General features: G+C 38.7%; 1 protein-coding gene across 28 annotated transcripts in view; it reads right to left on the bottom strand.

The window, feature by feature from the left end:
- The window catches only part of WNK1 (WNK lysine deficient protein kinase 1), a 156,996-nt gene that overhangs the window by 22,167 nt on the left and 112,682 nt on the right, over positions 1 to 22,147 (bottom strand). For 7 of the 28 annotated variants that reach the window (XM_050746987.1, XM_050746990.1, XM_050746989.1 and 4 more), the window contains exons 9-21: positions 19,367 to 20,605; positions 17,083 to 17,166; positions 9,664 to 9,813; positions 8,013 to 8,471; positions 7,034 to 7,312; positions 6,249 to 6,346; positions 5,964 to 6,126; positions 4,976 to 5,092; positions 4,456 to 4,629; positions 4,193 to 4,250; positions 3,769 to 3,891; positions 1,929 to 3,364; positions 713 to 796 (exon numbers count right to left, since the gene is read on the bottom strand). In XM_050746987.1, coding sequence (XP_050602944.1) covers positions 713 to 796; positions 1,929 to 3,364; positions 3,769 to 3,891; positions 4,193 to 4,250; positions 4,456 to 4,629; positions 4,976 to 5,092; positions 5,964 to 6,126; positions 6,249 to 6,346; positions 7,034 to 7,312; positions 8,013 to 8,471; positions 9,664 to 9,813; positions 17,083 to 17,166; positions 19,367 to 20,605 — 4,464 coding nt within the window. Of the gene's footprint in view, positions 1 to 712; positions 797 to 1,928; positions 3,365 to 3,768; positions 3,892 to 4,192; positions 4,251 to 4,455; positions 4,630 to 4,975; positions 5,093 to 5,963; positions 6,127 to 6,248; positions 6,347 to 6,838; positions 6,893 to 7,033; positions 7,313 to 8,012; positions 8,472 to 9,663; positions 9,814 to 17,082; positions 17,167 to 19,366; positions 20,606 to 22,147 lie in introns of all 28 variants that reach the window. The other 21 variants (XM_050747000.1, XM_050746999.1, XM_050747008.1 and 18 more) reach the window with 15 other exon arrangements.

Raw genomic sequence — 22,147 nt, 5'->3', positions numbered from 1 at the left:
TTGGTGCTAGGCTGGGGTGAGAAAGGGAAATAATAAATATTACACGTAATTCTGTCCACCACTGCACTCAAGTGAGCAGAACTGACTGTGAGATGGGAATCTCAAGTTCATGTGGCTGCTCTCAGTTCCTCCACGAGTAATCTCATGTTAGCACCTCAGTGAGCTGGGTGGCTTTTATTTTAAAAGATACAGCACACACAGTTTTCATGAAATATCACTCCTATACCTACCTATATGTAAGCTAATTACTTCATTAGGTGGCTAGTGAAAGAAATGATAAACATTCAAGAAAAAACTGGTTGCTCTGGACTCACAGAAAAAGTTTATCAGTTGCCACTGTGCTGCTTCTTTCTAAGGCACTCTCAAAGTTAATTTTGATTTTATATGCAATTTCGCTATTCTACAGAAGTATGAATGACAAAGGGAGCTATATAGGTCTGGCAAAATGTTGGCTTTGCTGTTTTCTTCCTTCATAAGATACAAAAAAAAATTAGTATCAAGTGTTTTCAGATAACCGGAAACATGACAAACAGAAGAGCTATGAAGCTTCTTACTTTAAGTAGGACCTGGGTCATTGGTTATAACGTTTTAAAAGAAAGGTGTTACTAAATCAAAGCCAAATAGACAAAAGCCAAGACCACAGTGGATAACTTCAGCAAGCTTTGTCAAAGAAAGTAGGGCGCAGGAAGAAACTGGTCAAGTCCTGAGGCACCTGGGTTAGAGAAGGTCCTGGAAAAGGTGGCAGCTGCTCGCTGGGTAGAGCACCTGCTGGAAGTTCAGTACCCACTGGCAGCACCTACAGACAACAAAGGGAAATTCAAGTCCATGAGACATTAAATATAAAGACTGCATACTGAAGAGCAAATCAACTAATTTGAATGCACAAATATAAGAATAAAATGTATCTAGTTAAGACATGTTTATCACCAAGGTTACACTCTGGTATCTGTCTTAAAAAAAGGTGTGATGACCAGTGATATTCTTATAGGGGTTACTACAATATACCTATAAAATGAATTGTAAAATACAGTAAAAAGTCGTTCCCTCGGGAGAACAGAACAAAGGCTGTATGTACATAAGTGGCAGTATCCAGATATTCTTGAGCTACTTATTTGGTACAGTATGTATCAGGCTTTTGCCACGTAAAACAAGATTTTCCGAGAAAAGAAAACAGTAGCTGGTTAAGAAATAACCAACAGGCAGGCCTGATAACAAAAGGCATCAGAAATCTAATAGTATTATCAAGAATTTCTATTTTATCTGAGTGAAGATTCTGCATTATCCTACTATAAAAAGAACCTCACATCAATGGCAATGCAGAAAGAGGCTGAAGCATACAATACAGTATATAACACAGCCTTGTTATTTGGAGAAGGTGGCAGAACAAGAGGAAATCCACCACAGCATAATTAGATAATAAATTCCAGTTACTTCAGTCCTAGGATTAGATTATTTCTTCCTCCTCTGTATTTCCTTACTAACTTCCAATTTTTTATAACCCCCAGATTGTTCAACTATGGAATCTACAACGAAGTCAAAAATTTGCTTCATTCTCACTGAAACAAAGATTATGAACTGCTGTTATTTGCATACATTTTGCTGACAGATACATTTAGCTCCCTTTTGGGATACAGACTTCTTCACTTTGTACCAATTCAGATGAAATACTTGTATTTTACCCGATAATTATACATTCATGGAAAACTGTGCAGCATAATTAACCCCCAAATCCTGCCACACTTGAAAAAAAATCTTATATTCATTGTAGATATACCCTCAAACTGCTGTCAATTTGTTTAATAAATACTATAAGCCAGGTAACTTTATAACTATGTTTCTAACTTGCAAGGCTGAATTGAAAAATGTACTTAATAGGGAGAAAAAAAACTGATCATATTTATCTAATTATTTTATCCCAATAATTTTACCGGAGGCTTAGTTAAAGGTGGTTTTGAGGGAGCAGTTCCAGGTTTCACTCCTGATGCAGCAGTGCTGACTGGGGTAGAAACTTGCCCAGGTGTGACCACTGGTGTAACTGGCAAAGCAACTGTTCCTAGTGGCAAATTGGTTGGTGGTAAGCAAGTACTTGTGGTAGAAGTCAGGAGTTTGCTTGGTGCAACAGCAGTAGTTGGGATGCCTGGTGTGACAGTGCTCTCTACGACTAGTGAGGTCTCCAGTGACACAGGGGCATGCTGAGCTCCAGATGAGCTGTGTTCACTGAAGAGAGACCGCAGCTTTTCTTCTAGAGTCTTTATGTCATCGATCCCAGGAGCTTTGGGTTGTGTATCAGAATCTATTTCAGGACAATGAGTATGGGGCTGGTTGGGAAGCAAAGCTGGTTGAGGCTGACTATGAATTAGTGTCTGCTGTACAGCAGGCACATTGGCAACAGGCTGTACCAAGGGTGGGATACTAGGTACTTGGGGTAATAAAGGTGTAGAAGTAGGTCCTGCTGCTTGGGGAAGAATAGGAGTAGAAGCTATCACTGATGGAATGACCAAAGGATGCAGCCCACCAGGCTGAGAAATAGAACTAGACACTCCCGCTCCAGGAGAGGAAGAGGAAGATGGCGCAGAGAGCGACAAAGCCAATCCAGTTGTAATGCTGTGAGATGTCTTATCTAGTGAGTGTGCACTAACTACAACGGTCTCAGCTAAAGTAGGAACAGAAGTACTGCTGCTAAGCTGAATGGACAGCTGTGAAGCTGTGCTTGGCAGTGAAGTGGTGGCGGAAACTGATGTTAATGCGACTCCCACAGTAGTGCTGCCTGCTGCCTGCGGAGACACGACGGCTGGAGGCTTAGGACCTGGGGTCACAGTGCTGCCCCCTGCGGAAGCTGAAGTTGCTGAAACTGTTACTGAAGGATACAGTGCTGTACTAGAAACAATGTTCTCCGATGTGGATGTGGGGACTTGAAGTGATGGGGAAGTAGTAGATATTGAGACAACTGCAGGTATTGTGGTACTTGAAACTACACTGGAAAGTACTGGTGATTCAGACACAGGTGGTATGTGGAGACCACCTGCAGTTGCCACACCCGTGCTGGTGGCAACTCCAGCAATCCCCTCTTCAGTGGGCACCGTAACCTCAGACTGAATTACTGATGTGGACATGTCATTAGGAGGGCTGCTTGTTGCAGGGACTGGTACTGTGGCTGCTGCTGTGGTTGGGACTCCAGCAATGCTACTTAAGAAAGGAGGTACTACTGGAAATGTTGGTGCTGTATGACTAAAGTTTGGAGGTGCTGTATTGGGTCCTTCTGTCATTTGGGCATGTCTAAGTTCAGAAAAGGCCTGTTGTAGACTAAGGGATGATGCAGAGTGAGACAAGTTCATTCCAGGGCTCTGAGATGTAGAGGCAGCAACTGGAAAGGAATACAAAAAAATAAGAATCAGCCCATTTTAAAAGGATGGATTCAAAAGATTGTCCACTAGCCTAAGTCAGCTCCTATAAATATGTTTTTGATAAAAAAATAAGGAGTAATCTTAAAACACAGACAATAGTACTAAGTGCAGAAATAAACACATACTACAATATCTATTATACAGGCTATATCTAGGTATGGCCGTGCTTCTTGGCTTTTTCTGTAATCCTCTCTATTCTACATCTATTTCCCTCTCTCATATGTTTATCTGTTGGTTATAACTTCAGTTTTCTATTCTTTTTTATTATCTGTGTCATCATAAATTACTGCTTTATGATTAAGCTTTCAACATAGCAGAGGCACTGTAGAATTTACATAACAATGTGGCAGAATCAATCCCTTACCTGTATCTGTTATTTCACTGGTGAAAAGTTTTGATTCTCGTAATCGACTTTCTGGCACAGGACTCACTATAAACCGTCTTCCAGCAGAATGAACAACTTGAGTTAAAGAACTGGTAGGAATGCCTGGTCAAAAACCAACAAACGCATGCAACTTATTATTGTAAGTATTGTTAGACTTCATTATTGGCACACACAATTGCTTTTTTTTTTTTTTTTTTTTTTTTTTTGGACACACAGTCTCACTCTGTCACCCAGGCTGGAGTGCAGTGGCGCGATCTCAGCTCACTGCAACCTCCGCCTCCTGGGTTCAAGTGATTCTCAGGCCTCAGCCTCCCGAGTAGCTGGGACTACAGATGCCCGCCACCATTTCCAGCTAATGGCTTCTTAAGTCAAAGGTAAAAACAAGGAAAGAAAATAAATTCACCTATTTGCTGTGGCATGGAAGACACCGGAATTGGTTGTTTGAACTCTCCTTCCAATTTCTACAACAAACAAAAGTGATTAAATACATTCTCAAACGCAATCTCAATGACTAGGCAAAGCAAACTGCCACGTGCGAAGAGAACATAAAAGTTTGTTGTTGGTCATAGGTGTCAGGTGATATCACTGGACATTTTGCATAGCAAATTTAGAACTATGAAAATATTTTAAATCAACAAAGTTTCACTATGGGAGTGGTGAACCCACCTGAGAACCTGAAAAGCCATAGTCATCCTTTCCCTGTAGACTCTCCAATCCCTGGTCACCCTCTGGTTCCACACTAACATCCTCACTGAGCATTTCATCAGCTTTTTCAATAATTTCTCGTACTTGATCCACAAATGACTCTCTCTCTATTGCTAGAATAAAGTCATTGTTCACCTGTAAAAGAAACGTGATGTCAGTCTAATTAGCGTCATTTCTTAAACTTCATGTCATTCAACTATCAGTTTTATGACTTCTGTCCTATCTGCATACTTACCTATATTTTTATTTATTTTGTACTCAAGTTAGCTCTTCTCTTTGTAAGAACTTCAATATCTAGTTAGACATAGCCTAGACAAAAACATCACTAAATCACAGGTTGGGTGTGCTAGTTTTACTCACACTGAAGTAAATGCATAACTTTAAATAAACATGGATTACAAAATATGGCATATTTGCCTAGAGCAATGGCTATTAAGATCAAGTACTAAGGAAAAACTTAGAACTCCAAATGCAGACATACCATAATTGTTGCTATCTCCTCAGGGTTGTCACCATCTAGGTCAAATTTGAATGTAACCATTTTCCTATTATGAGTCTCTAATTGACATTCTACCACTCGGTCTCCTTTATTTGAAACCTAAAAAGAAAAAAGGTACATCATCTCCAAAGACCACATTCAGCTTTATTACTGAATTTCAGAAAAGCAATGCAGATTGGCACTTGACTTTATGTCTAAGGAAGCATAGTGTTATCACTGTTCCTTGGAGCAATAGTACTTTGTCTCTTAAACTGGTAGCAAGAAAAATCTGAGAAGACATTAGCCTTTGAGCTACTTACTAAAACTCTCTATTCTTTTTCTAAACGGTAAGTAGTGCTTTATCACAGAAATATGGATGTAAGAATATCATTTGGCTAATTATAAGATCCTATACATTCATCAATTCATCTCAGCCTTAAGAAATATTTAAATGATATTAACTGCTGGCCCTATCATAGCTTTATGAACCACATTTTCATTTTTCTAAAAATGTGATATTTAAGTCAAAGAGACTGTAGGCATTAAATGAGAAGACTACTATATAAATTATCTGGCTGGGTCCCTGTAATCCCAGTGGTTGGGGAAGCCAAGGCGGGTGAGTCACTTGAGGTCAGGAGTTCGAAACTAGCCTGACCAATACAGTGAAACCCTGTCTCTACTAAAAATACAAAAACTAGCCATGCGTGGTGGCATCTGTCTGTAGTCCCAGCTACTTGGGAGACTGAGGCAGAAGAATCGCCTGAACCCGGGAGGCAGAGGTTGCAGTGAGCCGAGATCGCGCCACTACACTCTAGCCTGGGTGACAGAGCAAGACTCCGTCTAAAAACAAACAAAAAAAGCAATTATCTATCACACATAGATAGTTATCTTTATTTCATGAAGTGAATGGTTTGGATGTGATGACTTCTAAAATCTTTTTCAGTGTCACATTCCTTTAATGACATGAAACCCACAAATCAGTAATACGTACATTTAAAATTCTTAATTTTGGGCGTGAAGTTTTCTCATGTCGAGAACGACTCCTTACAGATTTTCGGTAATGCCGTTTTGTAGTTCTTCCTTCATGTCTTCCACTGGAAGATGGGACGTTCTCATTGCCATCACTCATACCTGAAGCAACATCTGAATGTGCACTTTGAAATTTAAAAAGAAAATAAAAGTGCAGTTTATAATATGAGATTTAAAGGTCTGACAGTTTGGTGTTTCATATCATCTTACCTACCAGTCGAGGAAGGAGAATTCTAGTTTTACATACCTGTCTATAGAGGAAGCCAAAGTGGCCGGCTGGGTAGGCTGTGGCTGTGCTACTGGAACTGGCTCTGGAGGAGCAACCTGAGAGACTCCCTGAGTACTCTGTGAATCGAAAAGATAATTCAAATCTCGGTAGTAGTATATTTATCAATCCCTATCCCCAATAATCTACTTATTTTTTTCCTTATCCCTCCCCACTAAGTCCTAGAAGCACTAAATTTACTAGTAAATTCTCAATATTTAGCGTCTAGAGATAATGGACTTAAAATTCCAAAGGAAGTTTCTAAAGCTAGTCTCTTAGACTGCATGGTATGAGGTCAGCCAACATATCTGCTAGGCAGTGTGAACCTACAACTCGCCATGCAGCCAGCATCTTACCAGAAGTGTGCAATAGGGCAGGCAGAGCAAAGTACAAAGATGAATTCAGATCTTTCTCCTAGCAGGGCAAAAATGATTGCTGAGAGAGCACAGGAGGATAAGATACTCTTATGACTGCCAATGGAAAAAGTTTGTGAAAGGACTAGAATAATGGCTAAAGTGCTAGCTAGAGAAGTGAAGTGCTAATAGGGTTAATCCTCTCCAAGGCACACTCACTTCCCAACAGAACAGCCAGTGGAAACAAGGACCCCACATTGGCATTTCATTCTGCTGTAAGAAAAAGTCATGCAGAAGTTAGTTTGACATAGTCTCCAAATCAGTTCTAAACCAGGGGAGCCTGTTTCTTTCTCCTTTATCATTTTTATCCAATTATGTATGTTTTATATATAAACATTCAGTAATTCTCTTTACCTCCAAAACTGCTTGCTGGGAGGATGTAGTGGGGGCTTGTGCTAAACTCACTCCTGGCTGGGACACTTGAACCTGTCCTCCTACACCACCCATAGGAACTAAAAGATTTGATTCCACGTAAGGCTGCACCACCGTGGGAAAGTACCCAGGTGTAGCCAGTACTTCTGTCGGCATGGGAGGGGATAGGACTGTAGAATGGATGCAAACAGAAGCCACGTTGGAAGAGGGAGCAATATTTGAATCTCCTGGGTACTGTGGTGGCAGTCGAGGTGGGAAACCCTGTGACAGAAATGAGGAAGGTGAGTTAGAGCAGGTTGGGGGTCATTAAATTAGCAAAACAGCAAGACATGCAAAAAAAAAAAAAAAAAAAAAAAAAAGCACACAGCAAAGAAGAACAGTAGCCAATCTCTTTCTAATAATCTAAAGGGCATATAAAGACCACATTCTTGAAATGAAGTAGTAGACTGGTTCCAACAGAAGAGACAGGACTCTACAATAATACTTTTATTGTTGGTTGTCTTCACCTAGAGATGATTTAAGTAGGAGGAACACAATTTCTTCCTAGCCAATCTTAAATGGAAGAATGCAAAAATTCTTCCACATAACAGTCATATCATGAAATGCTAATTTTCCCAATGTAAACCCTGAAGCTCTCTGTTGATACCATGTTGGCTATTCTATTTATTCTACCCATGTATGTAAGAGTTGTCAGGTATACTATTAACCACATCTAGCATTCGATCAGCTTACACTGAATACTGAGAGAACCATTTTTCTCTGAAGAGGTGTCTTGAGAAAAATGGATCAGGAATCACTGAACATCATTACCCAATCCTTTCTCAGAATTTTACTATTTTGCTTCTCTAGTTGACATGTTATTGCTAGTTATTCTGACACTCAACTATTAGATTTCCATTGTTCTTGCTGATCTATTAGGATCAAACTCTATGGTGCCCTCTTTTGCTAGCTAACACAATACCTGGTACAGAACATCTCCAGAGGAAAGCGGAACCTCAGCAGCTTGTCCAAGGTTAGCTGGTACTCCCATGGACTGAACTGCTGGTTGTAGGAGCTGTGGGTGAACCTGACTTGGCAGCTGAGTCACAGGCTGCAGAAGGGTTGGAAGCTGACTAGGAACCACAGTTGATACCCCCGGGATCGCAGCTGTTGTAGCAGATGAAGCCAACGTGAGCAGAGGCTGAGTAATGCCAGCTGCCATCGTGATGGGAAGGGATGAGAAACCTGTCTGAGCCGTAGACACATGAGGAGCTGATATGGGAATTTGAGAGACAGGGTACTGAGGGAGCAAGGAAGTAGGGAGCGGCTGTCCCACTGGAAGGAAATGAGCACCAGAGTGGACTGGAACAGCCGAGGGTTGTGTCGCAACTGGGATCTGAGGTTCGCCTTGGATAGTTGGTACTGGCTGGGAAACTGGAAGCTGGGAAGGTAAAGAAAAACAAAACAGACAGGCTTTTTTTTTTTTAAAAAAAAAAAAAAAAAAGGCAAGGCTGCCAAAAGCAAGATTTACGTATTAGCCAAAAAGAAGGAAAACACAAAACAAAACAAAACAAAAAAACACGAAACCAACAAAACCCTGCATACATTAGTGTTAAGTTAATATGCCACATAAGAATATGGAAAGGAGAGCAGGAGAGAAAGAGTCTAAATAGACTATGACTGTTCTATACCTTTTGTCATAGAAATACTTGCTAATGCTTCAGCATTTGGCAATAAAAGAGGACCCTTCCATAGACAAGGGGTTTGCTTTTTTTTTTTTTAAACAGCTTTATTGGAATATATTTTATATACCATAATGCTATCACTAAAGTTATGACTGCTATTACAGTAGTTAGTGAAATTCAAATGAATTCCTTCCCAGTGGAATTAAGATTTCATTCATATTATTTCTAAAACTCTTAAGTCTAACATGACTCAATAAAAATTGGTATAATTCACATATTTCACTCATTCTAGGATGCAATCATCCCTCTCCACTACCTGATCATTTTAACATGTGAGAAATTGGGATCTATCTTATAACTGATGATGTGGTACATAAAATATAGTACATTTATAGTTGATAGCATCTCAGATGTGATGAAATATTAGGGTAACAATACACTGTGCACATACATGCACAACAGTACTCAAAAATAAAGTTGAAAAAAGGTCATTTAGAAGAGCATACCTTCTACAGGGTACTTTTCAAGTGATTAGGAGGACTACTTAGGAAAAAAAAAATTCCACATAGTAAACAGTGCAGAAATCCACATGAAAATAAAGCACAGTTGGAAACCTAGAATATCAGACACAGCTGACACAATTCTAGGGAACGTCATACGTTCAGTTACCGAAGCACCTTTATTTAACCCATTATTTCTAGTACCTGTTAAATCGATTTTGGACTGGTAAGACTAAAAGTGAAACTTTGGATTGTCAATGTTGTCAGTGATGTACCCACTTACATTAAACAATGCATATGCACAAATGAGGTGATTTTCACTTCATTTTTGCAATGAGATTAACCTACTTCAAGGGTCTATCCACATGAAAGGACAAGTTACATGGAGACCCCTTTTAGCATCCTTTCAGAAATTAAGAGTTTACCTGATTAAAAAAAAAAAGTTTACCTGTTTTCCAGCTGATACTTGAGGCAAGACTTGTGGAGCTTGAGGCTGACTCGCTGGCTGTGCAGTAGTGGCCTCACTGGAGGTTGATGTCTGTGAAAGTGAATACTGCACTGTCTGTTGAGGAGGGGCTGTCTGCTGTATTCCCTGCTGCTAAGAATAAAATACCATGATTCAGTTTTATTTCAAATCAGTAACAGCATGTTTCTAAGGAAGCATGTTTACCTAAAGCCTTCAGTGTCTGTAAATAATGATTTTAGTAATCAAGATATGCACACACCCAAATTCATCAATTTCCATTATATATTTGTTTTCCCTCTGATGTTCTTTGTGATGGTGCCACCAGGAACAATTAACCAATCTTTTAATACTCGAGTTACCATTGGCTCTTCACACAGTATCTCCCTCACCCCAACAACAGGTCTTTACAAAGACATTTAGATAACATATCCAGACAGTTCCTTTCCCCATCCCATCCCTGCCATTCCCTTTTTCCCTATCTCTTGGCATCAGCTCTCACTTTGGCACCTATATCAGATAAATCTAGTAGCTTTCTTTAATCTTTTCTCCTTACCCTATTTTATCAACTGTATAATTAATATGCTTGAAGAATAGTTTTGATTATAGCTACAAAATAGTGAGGAAAGCACTGGATTTGGAATAACAGACATTTTCAAATTTTAGCTTTAATATTTACTAGCTGTTAATGCCTTAGATTGCTTATTTTATTATAAAAATGAAGTTTCTCTTTTTGAAACAAGGACATTATCATTTAACTCAAAGTGGGGCAAAGGGAATGACACCTGGGAATCTACTATGTACTAGGCACTCAGGTATAATTTAATGCATGGCACATAATTATACACCTAATTTAATGCACGGCACATAACTATACTCGAGTACTAAATTTTGTAATAAATCAAGCAAACAAAACCAAACAAAACAGGACTATGACCCCTAGAGTACTGCCCCTTCTGCCTAACAAATAAAAACTTGAGGCCGGGCGCGGTAACTCATGCCTGTAATCCCAGCACTTTGGGAGGCCGAGGCGGGCAGATCACCTGAGGTCTGGAGATCGAGACCAGCCTGGCCAACATGGAGAAAACCCCGTCTCTACTAAAATTGCAAAAAATTAGCTGGGCCTGGTGGCGGCGCCTGTAATCCCAGCCACTCAGGAGGCTGAGGCAGGAGAATCGCTTGAACCTGGGAGGCGGCGGTTGCAGTGAGCCGAGATTGTGCCATTGCACTCCAGCCTGGGCAACAACAGTGAAACTGTCTCAAAAAAAAAAAAAAAAAAAGAAAAAAGAAAGAAAGAAAATTTGAAATTTACGGCTGACTTTCAAGATCCTCTAATACCTAATTTAAATTTTTCCTTAATACAACATCTACTTGTAATAAAAATTTTAACTAGTATATCATATTATAAAGTTAATGAAAATACCCCTAATCCTGTTCTCAAGAGGAAACCACTATTAGTGGTTTGGTGCATAACCTTCATGGATTTTTTTCTATGCGTAAGTGGCCATTTTCACATAGTTTTTGTTAAAATAAATAAAAACATGTCTTTCCTATACATACTGTTCTATAGCATACTACTTTCATTTAATTTCTAAATGGGATCTCCTAATGATAAACACTTTGGTTGTTTCATTTTTGCTACTTAAAATAATGCTGCAACCAACAGCCTTTTACGTATATGCTGGTATATCCATACAACTAACTGGTTACTGCTGGCATAAATATAAGCTATTTATTTGTACATTTATTATGTATCTTGCCACTGTGATAAGCATCTTAGATTTTGTTAGGTGATAATCTACAAATAATATTTTTGCTCTTCTTATATTTCTATCAATTAAAATCACCAAAAGAATGTTAAAATATAATGGCAACAGCAGTCATATTTGGCTTATTCCTATTTAAGTATTTCTGATAATGTATTTTTTTTTTTTTTTTGAGATGGAGTCTCGCTCCGTCGCCCGGGCTGGAGTGCAGTGGTGCAATCTTGGCTCACTGCAAGCTCCACCTCCCAGGTTCATGCCATTCTCCTGCCTCAGCCTCCTGAGTAGCTGGGACTACAGGCGCCTACTACCATGCCCGGCTAATTTTTTTTATTTTTAGTAGAGATGGGGTTTCACCATGTTAGCCAGGATGGTTTCGATCTCCTGACCTCGTGATCCGCCCACCTCGGCCTCCCAAATTTCTGGGATTACAGGCGTGAGCTACCGCACCCGGCCTCTGATAATGTATTCTTATTTTAACTATTAAAAAAGCAGAAATGGCTGCTGAATTATATGAAATTTATTTTCTGCAAACTAAGATCCACCACATGTAGCCAATTCTAAAGGTGCTCTGAATATAAGACACATTTGTTAATTCCCACCTGAGAAAAAGGAACTAAAAAACCAGAAAACCTTTTTTATTTCCCAACTTGAATATATTTAAACTTTAAGGAATGTGAATGAGATATCTATAATTATCTAACTTATTAATTTATACACCTAAATAAGATTGCATACTAAATACATTAATTCAGAAATATTGCTCCCTCTCCCCCAAACTCTTCATAGGTAAAGACACCAGCATCTTTACCTTCACTGAAGCTAAATTATGAATGCTCCTGCAGTTTTCTGGCATAACGTAACACATTCCCTCTAAGCTGTGTCTTCAGGTAAAATGTGCAGAGAAAAGCACCTATTTACGTAACATTAAAATAACGAGATTTTTTTTTTTTGCATTTATCTTATAGGTTTTTATTCATGTAACCCTTATACAGACATCTTACAGAGATCTTTAAACCAGTTGTTTAAAATCACATACAGTCCTCAGAAGAGTGAAGTCATATTGCTGATAACAAGGTCTAAATTTATGTTTATGGCTTAAAAACAATTCTGTCTGATGTTCTCAATAAACATTTCTAACTACATGAGCTAAAGTCTTTGCAGGCACATTTGTTCTCACCTGTTTCATTTGATTTCATTAACCTTTTTGGGTTTGTTGTTGTTCAAAGTAAAGGACAGTGAAAACCCTGTAATATGAGAGTATGATAAAGGTTTGATACATGGTGATTCCCCTCTTTTCTAAAGGATAAATTTGAGGAAGAATCTCCATGTTATCTTTGGGCATATGGTAATCACATACTCCCAGCCCCCAATACATCCTCCTTAATTCAAAATTATGCTCATATCAAAATTTAGACCCTACCATCTCTTTCCTGAACTTACACTTTCACATATCTATGCTCTAGTTCAACCAAACCAAAGGCACTTTTGTTTTTGTCCCCTATTTTTCTATCTTTGGGCCTTTCACCTTGCTCACAGTATAATTTTTGTATCTTCTGGCCTGGAATATTCTTTATTTCTACATCTGAGTCTAACTTATAATCAAAGTCCATTTCAAATGCCTCCTTTTTCCTAAAGTCTTCCTGATATTCCCTTTCCTGCTTGGGAGAGATGTTAATTTCTTCCCCCTTTTTTTGGACATAATTGGGTAGTAGTCAATTTAGTACACACAAAGTAGTGAGCTGTGGAATTAGATTATTTGGATTTAAATTCTGTTTTTACCTCTTATAAGCTGTAAGTTTGGGTACACTACTCACCTTCTCCAGATCTCAGCTTTCCCATCAGTAAAATGGAAATAATTATAGCATCTATACTTACAGGGTTCTTAAAAAGATTAAATGAGAATGTAGGTACAATGTGCAAAGCACTTTAATATTAGCTATTATCCTTATTTGTTTTGTAGAAATTTACCTATATATTTACTATATTATTTAGACTCTTTCAAAGTAGTCGTATCTGGTCCATCTCTGCAGACCTTCAGTATCTGAACTCAATTAGGAAAAAAAGCTGAAAGGACTGTAAAAATGATCAGTTTTATGGACAAGCTATTTCTTTGCTTAAGATAACGGAGAGGTATCTGTGACAGTAACCCTTGTATTAACATCTTAAAGAGATCTCTAGACCAGTTATTTACAATGGCTAATGGTTAATGTTGTATCTTAGAGCATTTGGGGAGAAGTGGCACCTCTGGATATGCCAGAAGTACATGTCGATCTGCTGTGCACAGTCCCACTGACTAATAATCAGCACTTCAGCCAGGCAGGGGTGGTCTAGCTTAACAGTTAAGCATCATGCTCTGCCCAAGCTTGCCTCATGAAACCAGTTCAAACAGACTTTAGTAGGGTAGGTAGTTCACAATCGGTGGTTTTTTTTTTTGTTTTTGTTTTTGTTTTTTTTTGAGATGGGTCATGCTCTGTTGCCCAGGCTGGAGTGCAGTGGCACTATCATAGTTCACTGTAGCCTGGGCTCAAGTGATCCTCCTGCCTCAGCCTTCCAAGTAGCTGGCATTGTGTCTGACAAAGTTCACAACTTTGTGGTCATAAAGTTTTTCAGCAGGAGGCAGCTATTTTTGGTACCTTGTTAAGATCTAGCATATCACTATATGAGACCCTATAAAAACACACAAAAAAGCAATTCCTCATTTACTATGTTCAAGAAACCCATGAAATAAAGTAAATTTTAACAGAAGTACATTTCTTTCCTCACTAAAATAAAACAAGAGATACTGTTCTCTAAGGTGGGATTGGGACCTGAAAGTATGTAAAACAAAAATCATATCTAAAAATAGACTATCCATACAGTACAAAAAGTTTTCAACCTTTCTTTTCTTAAATGTGGAACTCCAATAATTAAAACAAATAAAGACAGCTTCTAAGGTACATTTGCAGAATCATTAAGTCCCTGTAGAACTTTATTTAAAATGGAAGAAACGAAACTATTCTAGGAATCTTAAATTCTGGGTTATAATTTGTAGCTAGCTCCCTTATTATCTAGGTGACCTTGGAGAAGTTAATTATTCTAGACTGAATATACTTCCTATATATATCGAGGGCTCAATTTTATGATTCTACAACACATGCTATAAAAGCATCTAAAACAAAAACATCACTGAAACAAATAATTAATTTTTGTCTCTGCTGTAGAGATAGCATTTAGCCATATTTTTTCTCCAGGAGAGGGAGCTACCTAATTCTTTTAACTTGACATTTATGGTACTGCTCTCTTCTATTCTCACACTCTTTCTTACCATGAAACTCAATGAATTATTTCATTATCTTCTTCATTTGGTAGTAAGTATACATGTATATCCCCAAAGACAAGACATATAACAAATTCCTTTGAAAAGAAAGAACAGAGCACATACAATTTGCTCAGTTCACTGGTGTTGGTCTACATCCAAAGATAAGCAAGTTAGGAGATTAGTACTCTGCACTTCTGTTCTCAACTAGCTTTATGTGACTTGTAATTTGCATTCTAATTAGGAACTGTTAACAGAATAAAACAGATTTTGTTAAGGTTGGCAAAAATATGTTTACTTGAATTTAACCAGTCTTGAAAGAAAGGACAGGTACAAAACAAAGCATGTAAATCCCAGCCCTTCAGTTCTACAGAGGTACTGATCACAGAGTGAATGCATGTATAACCAAACTAATCAATTATTTTTGTAGAAAGTGCCTTTAAGTGATTTTCATCTTGTACAAGCAACTCCTGATCTTAAACCAGTATCGAATGACTACATGACCAAATGTTGGACTGAAAGAGGGCCATTTGTAATTAAGAATTGAAAACTTTGTTTCAAAACTAAAAACGAATAGAACCAGAAGCCAGTTTAGAGTTTGGTGATTAGAAAACCCACATGGAGAACTATCATTAGGAAGTTTGCATTACACACATAGTGGCTATGAATTTTATGTCGAATAGCTAATAAGTATTCAATTATGCCAAAAATGCATTATTCCCTTGCAAATAATTACTATTAACTAGTATCAGTGATGTACTATAAATCTTTAATTTTAGAATTACCAGTTTTATTGTTGGATGTATCTGGATTACACTAATCTCTTGAATTCCTTGAACTTTCTGGAACAATCCCCCCAAAGCAGAAGTTAAAATTATTTTGGCCAGGCGCGGTGGCTCCCAGCACTTTGAGAGGCCAAAGCAGGTAGATCACTTGAGGTCAGGAGTTTAAGACCAGCCTGGCCAACATGGTGAAACCCATCTCTGCTAAATTAGCTGGGCATATGTAGAACATAATACAAAAATTAGCTGGGCATAGTGGCATGCACCTGTAGTCCCAGCTACTAGGGCGGCTGAGGCATGAGAATCGCTTGAACCTGGGAAGTGGAAGTTGCAGTAAGCCAAGATTGCACCACTGCACTCCAGCCTGGGCAACAGAGCAAGGCTGTCTCAAAATAAATAAATAAATAAATAAATAAATAAATATTGGCCTGGCGCAGTGGCTCAAGCCTGTAATCCCAGCACTTTGGGAGGCCGAGATGGGCGGATCACGAGGTCAGGAGATCGAGACCATCCTGGCTAACATGGTGAAACCCCATCTCTACTAAAAAACACAAAAAACTAGCCGGGCGAGGTGGTGGGCATCTGTAGTCCCAGCTACTCAGGAGGCTGAGGCAGGAGAATGGCGTAAACCCAGGAGGCAGAGCTTGCAGTGAGCTGAGATCCGGCCACTGCACTCCAGCCTGGGCGACAGAGCGAGACTCCATCTCAAAAAAAAAAAATAAATAAAAATAAATAAATAAATAATTATTAAAAAAAAAAGTTCCTGAAGTAATTGTTCTTAGGCTTTCATTAGATACCTCTTAGTGTAAAATCTGACATATCATTCTACAGATTAGAAATAATTAAAGAGAAATGCAGGATTAGTAGAGGCAAGCACAATGAAGGTAATGACAAATCACTGCTGCAAGCAGTGGGGAAAAAAAAGAAAAGGAATGACATATTCTTTGTACCGTAAATTATGTGTAGAATCCAGGCTGGGTGAGGTGGCACACGCCTGTAATCCCAGCACTTTGGAAAGCCGAGGCAGGTGGATCACCTGAGGTCAGGAGTGTGAGACCAGCCTGGCTAGCATGGTGAAACCCCATCTCTACTAAAAAATACAAAAATTAGCTGAGCGTGGCGGCAGGCACCTGTAGTCCCAGCTACGTGAGAAGCTGAGGTGGGAGGATTGCTTGAACCTGGGAGGCAGTGGTTGCAGTGAGCCAAGATTGCACCACTGCACTCCAGCCTGGGTGACAGAGTGAGACTCTGTCTCAAAAAAAAAAAAAAGTGTAGAATCCTCTTTTAAAAAAAGACAATTATATCAGTAATAATGTATGTCTACTAAATTGTTCAAAAGCACATTAAAGAAAAAAAAAGATTTTTTCTGAAACACATTTTCTGTTTCAGTGAAACACAGAAAATGTGTTTCAGAAAAAATGTCTTTTCTTTGTTATTGAACACAAGACATGGTATGCCTCTTAATTTTCCTTAGCAGGCCATTTATATCACGAATCACAAATGTTAAAATAGTGTTCTGGCCACTGCTAATCCATAAAATGTTGCAATGCATTGTTCTCACCTGCTGAGGATGTTGTATGGGTTGGGAAGATGAAACCCCTGTTAAGCTACTTGAGGATGGCTGACCCTGGCTCTGCCCCTGTGCCTGAAGGAAAGAAGTGAACACAACAAATTAGAGAAGGCTTAAAGTAAGTGTATAGAGGTCAGGCTTTTGCAATGAATATTTAATCTCCTCAGAGTTTGCTTGATCAAAATGAAACATTAACCTGATCATGTATGGGAGAGGCCTCGGGGTCATCTTTTGTAAGAAAAATTTAGAGAAGGATCATATCACACAACATGTTCTAATCCCAACCCATGCAAAACCCACTGATAGTGAAAACCTAAGCTGTCAATGCTGCTCAGGCTGTAATTTTAGCTGGCTAGAATAGTCAGATTCATAATAAAATTTGTTATTAGAAATACAATAATCAGGAACAAAGTGTTAATACTATCAATCTGAAATTTAGCTGAAAAATTAAAGAAAGGTATTTGGTAATGCTAATTTGGTAATACTTCTTGTAGTGCCACAATGACTTTTATCAAAAGTATCAAAAAATCTGTTATCATCATCAACTGCTAAGTACCTAGGACGATCATTGCTATCCAGGAGCAACAGTGCCACCCCCAGGGGGGCACTGGGCAATGTGTGGAGATACTTCTGGTTGTCACAAGTGAGGGAGATGCTGCTACTAGTATTTAGGAGGCATAAACCAAGGATGTTGCTAAATATCCTACAATACATAGAACAGTCCACCGCAGCAAAGAATTATCCAACCTCAGATGTCAACAGCGTTGAGTCTGAGAAACCCCAACTAGAGCGTTCTGATTATTGAGAAGTCCAAATTAAAACAAATGAGAAAGTGAGAAATGAATGCAGGACTATATATAGGTACGTTAAAGAAATGAAAAGGCTACCACTTTTGTCATTCCATTTCAGTTTAGAAGGGGTTCCTTAAAGCTTACATGGATATAATATCACATTCCACTGCAGCTTAACTATTGTAAGCATTGATTCCTTCTGTAGTATGTCTATACATTAACCACCTGGTATTTTTTACTTTGGAAAGTCTAAAGGATAATTACTGGCAATACATTAATATTTATAATAGGGGCTGCAACTTGAATACTGATGTGAATATACTGCATGCCCATGTATAGTTTTCAAGCTTCTGGATCTTTTTGTGTCTTAGTACAACTCTAAATAATTGATAATTTGTGTAATTTTGGGAGTTGTTTATGCTCCTGATGAGGGAAGAAAGTAGGAAGAACAACACATAGTACTTTTTAAAAGAGTAGAATATGTAGGATATCCAAATGTCTTCAATATATAACTGCATAGTCTTCTACGTGGATTTTACAAGATGTACACATTTGATAAAATATACCAAATGAATATATGAAACAGTAAACACTGACTGTACTTTTGAATTCTATTACGTTCATTACATTGTCTTTATATGCTAAGTGTGTATATGCTCATACACATAAATAACTAAAATCAAATTTGTTGAGGAAAATATAAGGCCTGAGATGTCTACTCTTCCTTAGCTTGCAACATATCACAAATTCTTATAACAAAAAAAAGCCCACCACCCACTAGATTGTTAATTGCTAGAAATTAGAATCAGTCCTTAATTTTATGAATTAGCATTTTATTTGGACATATAATAATACACAGCAACCTGCTTGACTGATGCCATTTTAAAAAGGCATTTTCATTTAAGGCAAATTCCTAAACTGTTTCCTTTTCTATCTTTTTTTGTTCCCGTAAGATATATTTTGTCTTTTTAGATCCTTCTACACTAATGAAAATTCTGTGTATTATTACTACTACTCCAAAAAAAGCATTCCCTATTTTCCTTTTTTTTATATTTTACAGAAAAAAAATTTACCCTATTTTTTAAAAACTTGTTTGGAGGAAGAAAGTAATATTTAAGATTTGTATTCCTAAATAATTCTGGGTCAACCATACATTATATACACTTGCATTTTCACTACTGGTTGAAAATAATGTGCATAGGGATAGAAGTCATTGATTTTGATGAATGACTAAAATTCTAGTTTTTGCGTTCTTTTTTCCACCGGTTTTCACATATAATAGGTAAATCAGGTAGCTTCTCTCATATTTTGTTTTTAAATACATATATGTAGTTCACAACCCTCCAAAGATGGGGAAACTCTACTGATAAAGTTAAACAGTATTTCTCAAAAATCTATGATTCAGGGAAATGAGGAATAGAAAATTTAAATGTTGTGGTGCAAAGTAGGGTAGTTTAAAATAATTGTGGAAGTTTTCCTATAACCTGTGGATGAAGTGCAGATCCTCCTGAAGAAAATGAGGCAGTTAAGACCTGCTGAGATGTGGTTCCTTGGGGGAAACAGAAGAAAAGTGGGGATTCTTGTAACACTGTCTGAGGCAGATGGATAAAGGGTAATGAGACGTCAGAGCCAAAAGATGCAGCTGCTCCCCCTGTAGGGGGAGGTGACTGAAAATCACTGGGGTCTGAAGAAGTGATTTGTGAGGAATCACTGGAATATTCTGGGCTTCCTATTGGCCAGTTCTGTCCGATAGGCTCTACCACAGAAACGGTCAATTCTGGGGCATGGTAATTATGCTTTTCTTCAGTCACAGGCTGCAGGTAGCCATGTAATCCAACTGATTGAGGAGGCAGTTCTTCTTGATTCAAGTCCACTGCAACCTGCCGATTTCGGTAAACACGCTGAGGTAAAATTCCACCTCCTTCTCCTGAAGAGGAGCTTGGTGTGTGAACATGAAATTCAAATACACAGTTGCTTCTGCTCTCATTGTTATGAGTTAACACAGCGGGCGCAGAATGAGGAACAAAGACAGGGTGAAATTTCAAACGTGTAGCATCTGTACTGATAGGTGCAGAAATACTAGAGAGGGGAGATCCTGGACTCAATCCAGAATCTAATCTTAGATTCTGAAGGTGTCCTACCAGGAAAGCCTGTCCAGATGGAAATTCAAAGACAGAACTTGAAGTAGGGCCCCCTTGTACTGGCTTCTGTTCAGGTATCTGTTTCATAGGACTTGACAGTACTGATGAGTTGTATGGAATGCCCTCATACTGTTCTGCCACCCGGGCCTGGTACTGTACCCCAGCTAGATACACTGCTTCCTGAGGAATAAAATAGTGAGCTTCTTCTGGAAGTACTAGTCCAGGTCTATAATCACTGTAAACTTGAGATGGTTCACACATAGGATGGACCTGTATCTCACATGACTCTCCAGTTACTCTACTGGCTGTAGTACCCAGCATAACTACAGCCTCTGGTGTCCAGTGAGTTGGGCTGCCCCCAGGCGGAAGAAGACTCTGGCCGACAGTCCTCAGCAGGGGTGGGAGGTGGTGAGTTTGGGCTTCCAGGAAGGAGGTGCTCTTACGCCGCTGGGAAATGGCTACTTTCGGTGGGCAGGTGGGAGGTGGTGAGAAAGAAACTGGACGTTCATGAATAGTTGGGAAAAATATCTGTGATTCTGGGTATGTTGGGGTCCCCCCACACGGATGCGCCATGGACTGAGGCTGTATCAACATGAATAAGACAAGTAATTCATACATTCATATGTGAAATTACATCAGACATGCACAACTGGGTAGTTTTGTGTAACCTTATGAAATGGTTACACCAAATTTATAATTAATAAATAAATAACAATGCTTCTGGAAATTATGTGCACAGTAAAAACCCATTAAATACATCCAGGGCCAATGAAATCAATCTGTGGGCTCTTTGCTTTAGATAAGAGCTGCTTTTCCATAACTTTTCTCTCTCAAAGGAAATGAAGAATTAAGCTTTGTAAGTAATTATTTCGTTTTTACCCACACTTAAAGTTTACTCTTAAGCATTAATGTAAATTATATCAACAGAAAAAGAGTTAAAGAATAAGAACTAAAACAAGGCATAAAAGCCCGACTAGTTCTATACTATAAGAAGTGTGCTTTAATTTAATTTAACTTAATTTAATTTAAAGTGAACTAACTTGCCCTATATACTTATTATACTGTGATATGTTAGAGGCCTTCAGTGTTATTTTCTTATCAATTAATAGTATGCCTTCTAACTAGAAATCAGAAGAGATTTTTGGTAGATAGGAAAAGATACATAATTTGACTAGTGACAGTAATGTCTTTCTCCTATCTATCCCAAACTAGATGATTAATAGTTTTACTATATTTTTACTACACGAAACATGTTACAGAGTTAAATCACAAAATGTCCACTTTTCTGATCCTAAATAAGAGTTGCATAACCATGAAATTTCTTTTTTCTTTTTTTGAGATAGAGTCTTGCTCTGTTGCCCAGGCCGGAGTGCAGCGACACAATCTTGGCTCATTGCAACCTCCGCCTCCTGGGTTCAAGGGATTCTCCTGCCTCAGCCTCCCAAATAGCTGGGACTACACACATGTGCCACCACGTCCAGCTAATTTTTGTATTTTTAGTAGAGACGTGCTTTGCCATGTTGGCCAGGCTGGTCTCAAACTCCTGACCTCCAGTGATCTGCTCACTTCGGCCTCCCAAAGTGCTAGGATTAGAGGCATGAGCCACCAAGCCCGGCTGTAACCATGAATTTTCTGATTCTGACATCCTGGTATTCAAATCAACTGACAAGGGTAATATAAATGACAGCCAATTTTATTTGATAGCACTTTTTATTCAAGAAGCAGTTCTAGATTTAAGACTAAATTTAGAAACATAGCTTGCCAAATGCAAACAATATACACTATAATAAATCAGTATCGGCTGGGAGCGATAGCTCACGCCTATAATCCCAGCACTGTGGGAGGCTGAAGAGGGTGGATCCCAAGGTCAGGAGATCGAGACCATCCTGGCCAAACATGGTGAAACCCATCTCTACTAAAATGCAAAAATTAGCTGGGTGTGGGGGCATGCGCCTGTAGTCCGAGCTACTCGGGAGGCTGAGGCAGGAGAATCACTTGAACCCGGGAGGCAGAGGTTGCCGTGAGTTGAGATCATGCCACTGCACTGCAGCCTGGCAACAGAGCAAGATTCCACCTCCAATAAATAAATAAATAAGCAAATAATTTACTATCACAGACTCCCCC

Source organism: Macaca thibetana, chromosome 11, assembly GCF_024542745.1.
Source record: "Macaca thibetana thibetana isolate TM-01 chromosome 11, ASM2454274v1, whole genome shotgun sequence".
Taxonomy (NCBI): Eukaryota; Metazoa; Chordata; class Mammalia; order Primates; family Cercopithecidae; genus Macaca; species Macaca thibetana.
The sequence above is the reverse complement of the archived record's forward strand: the minus strand, read 5'-3'. Positions and strand labels throughout refer to the sequence as shown.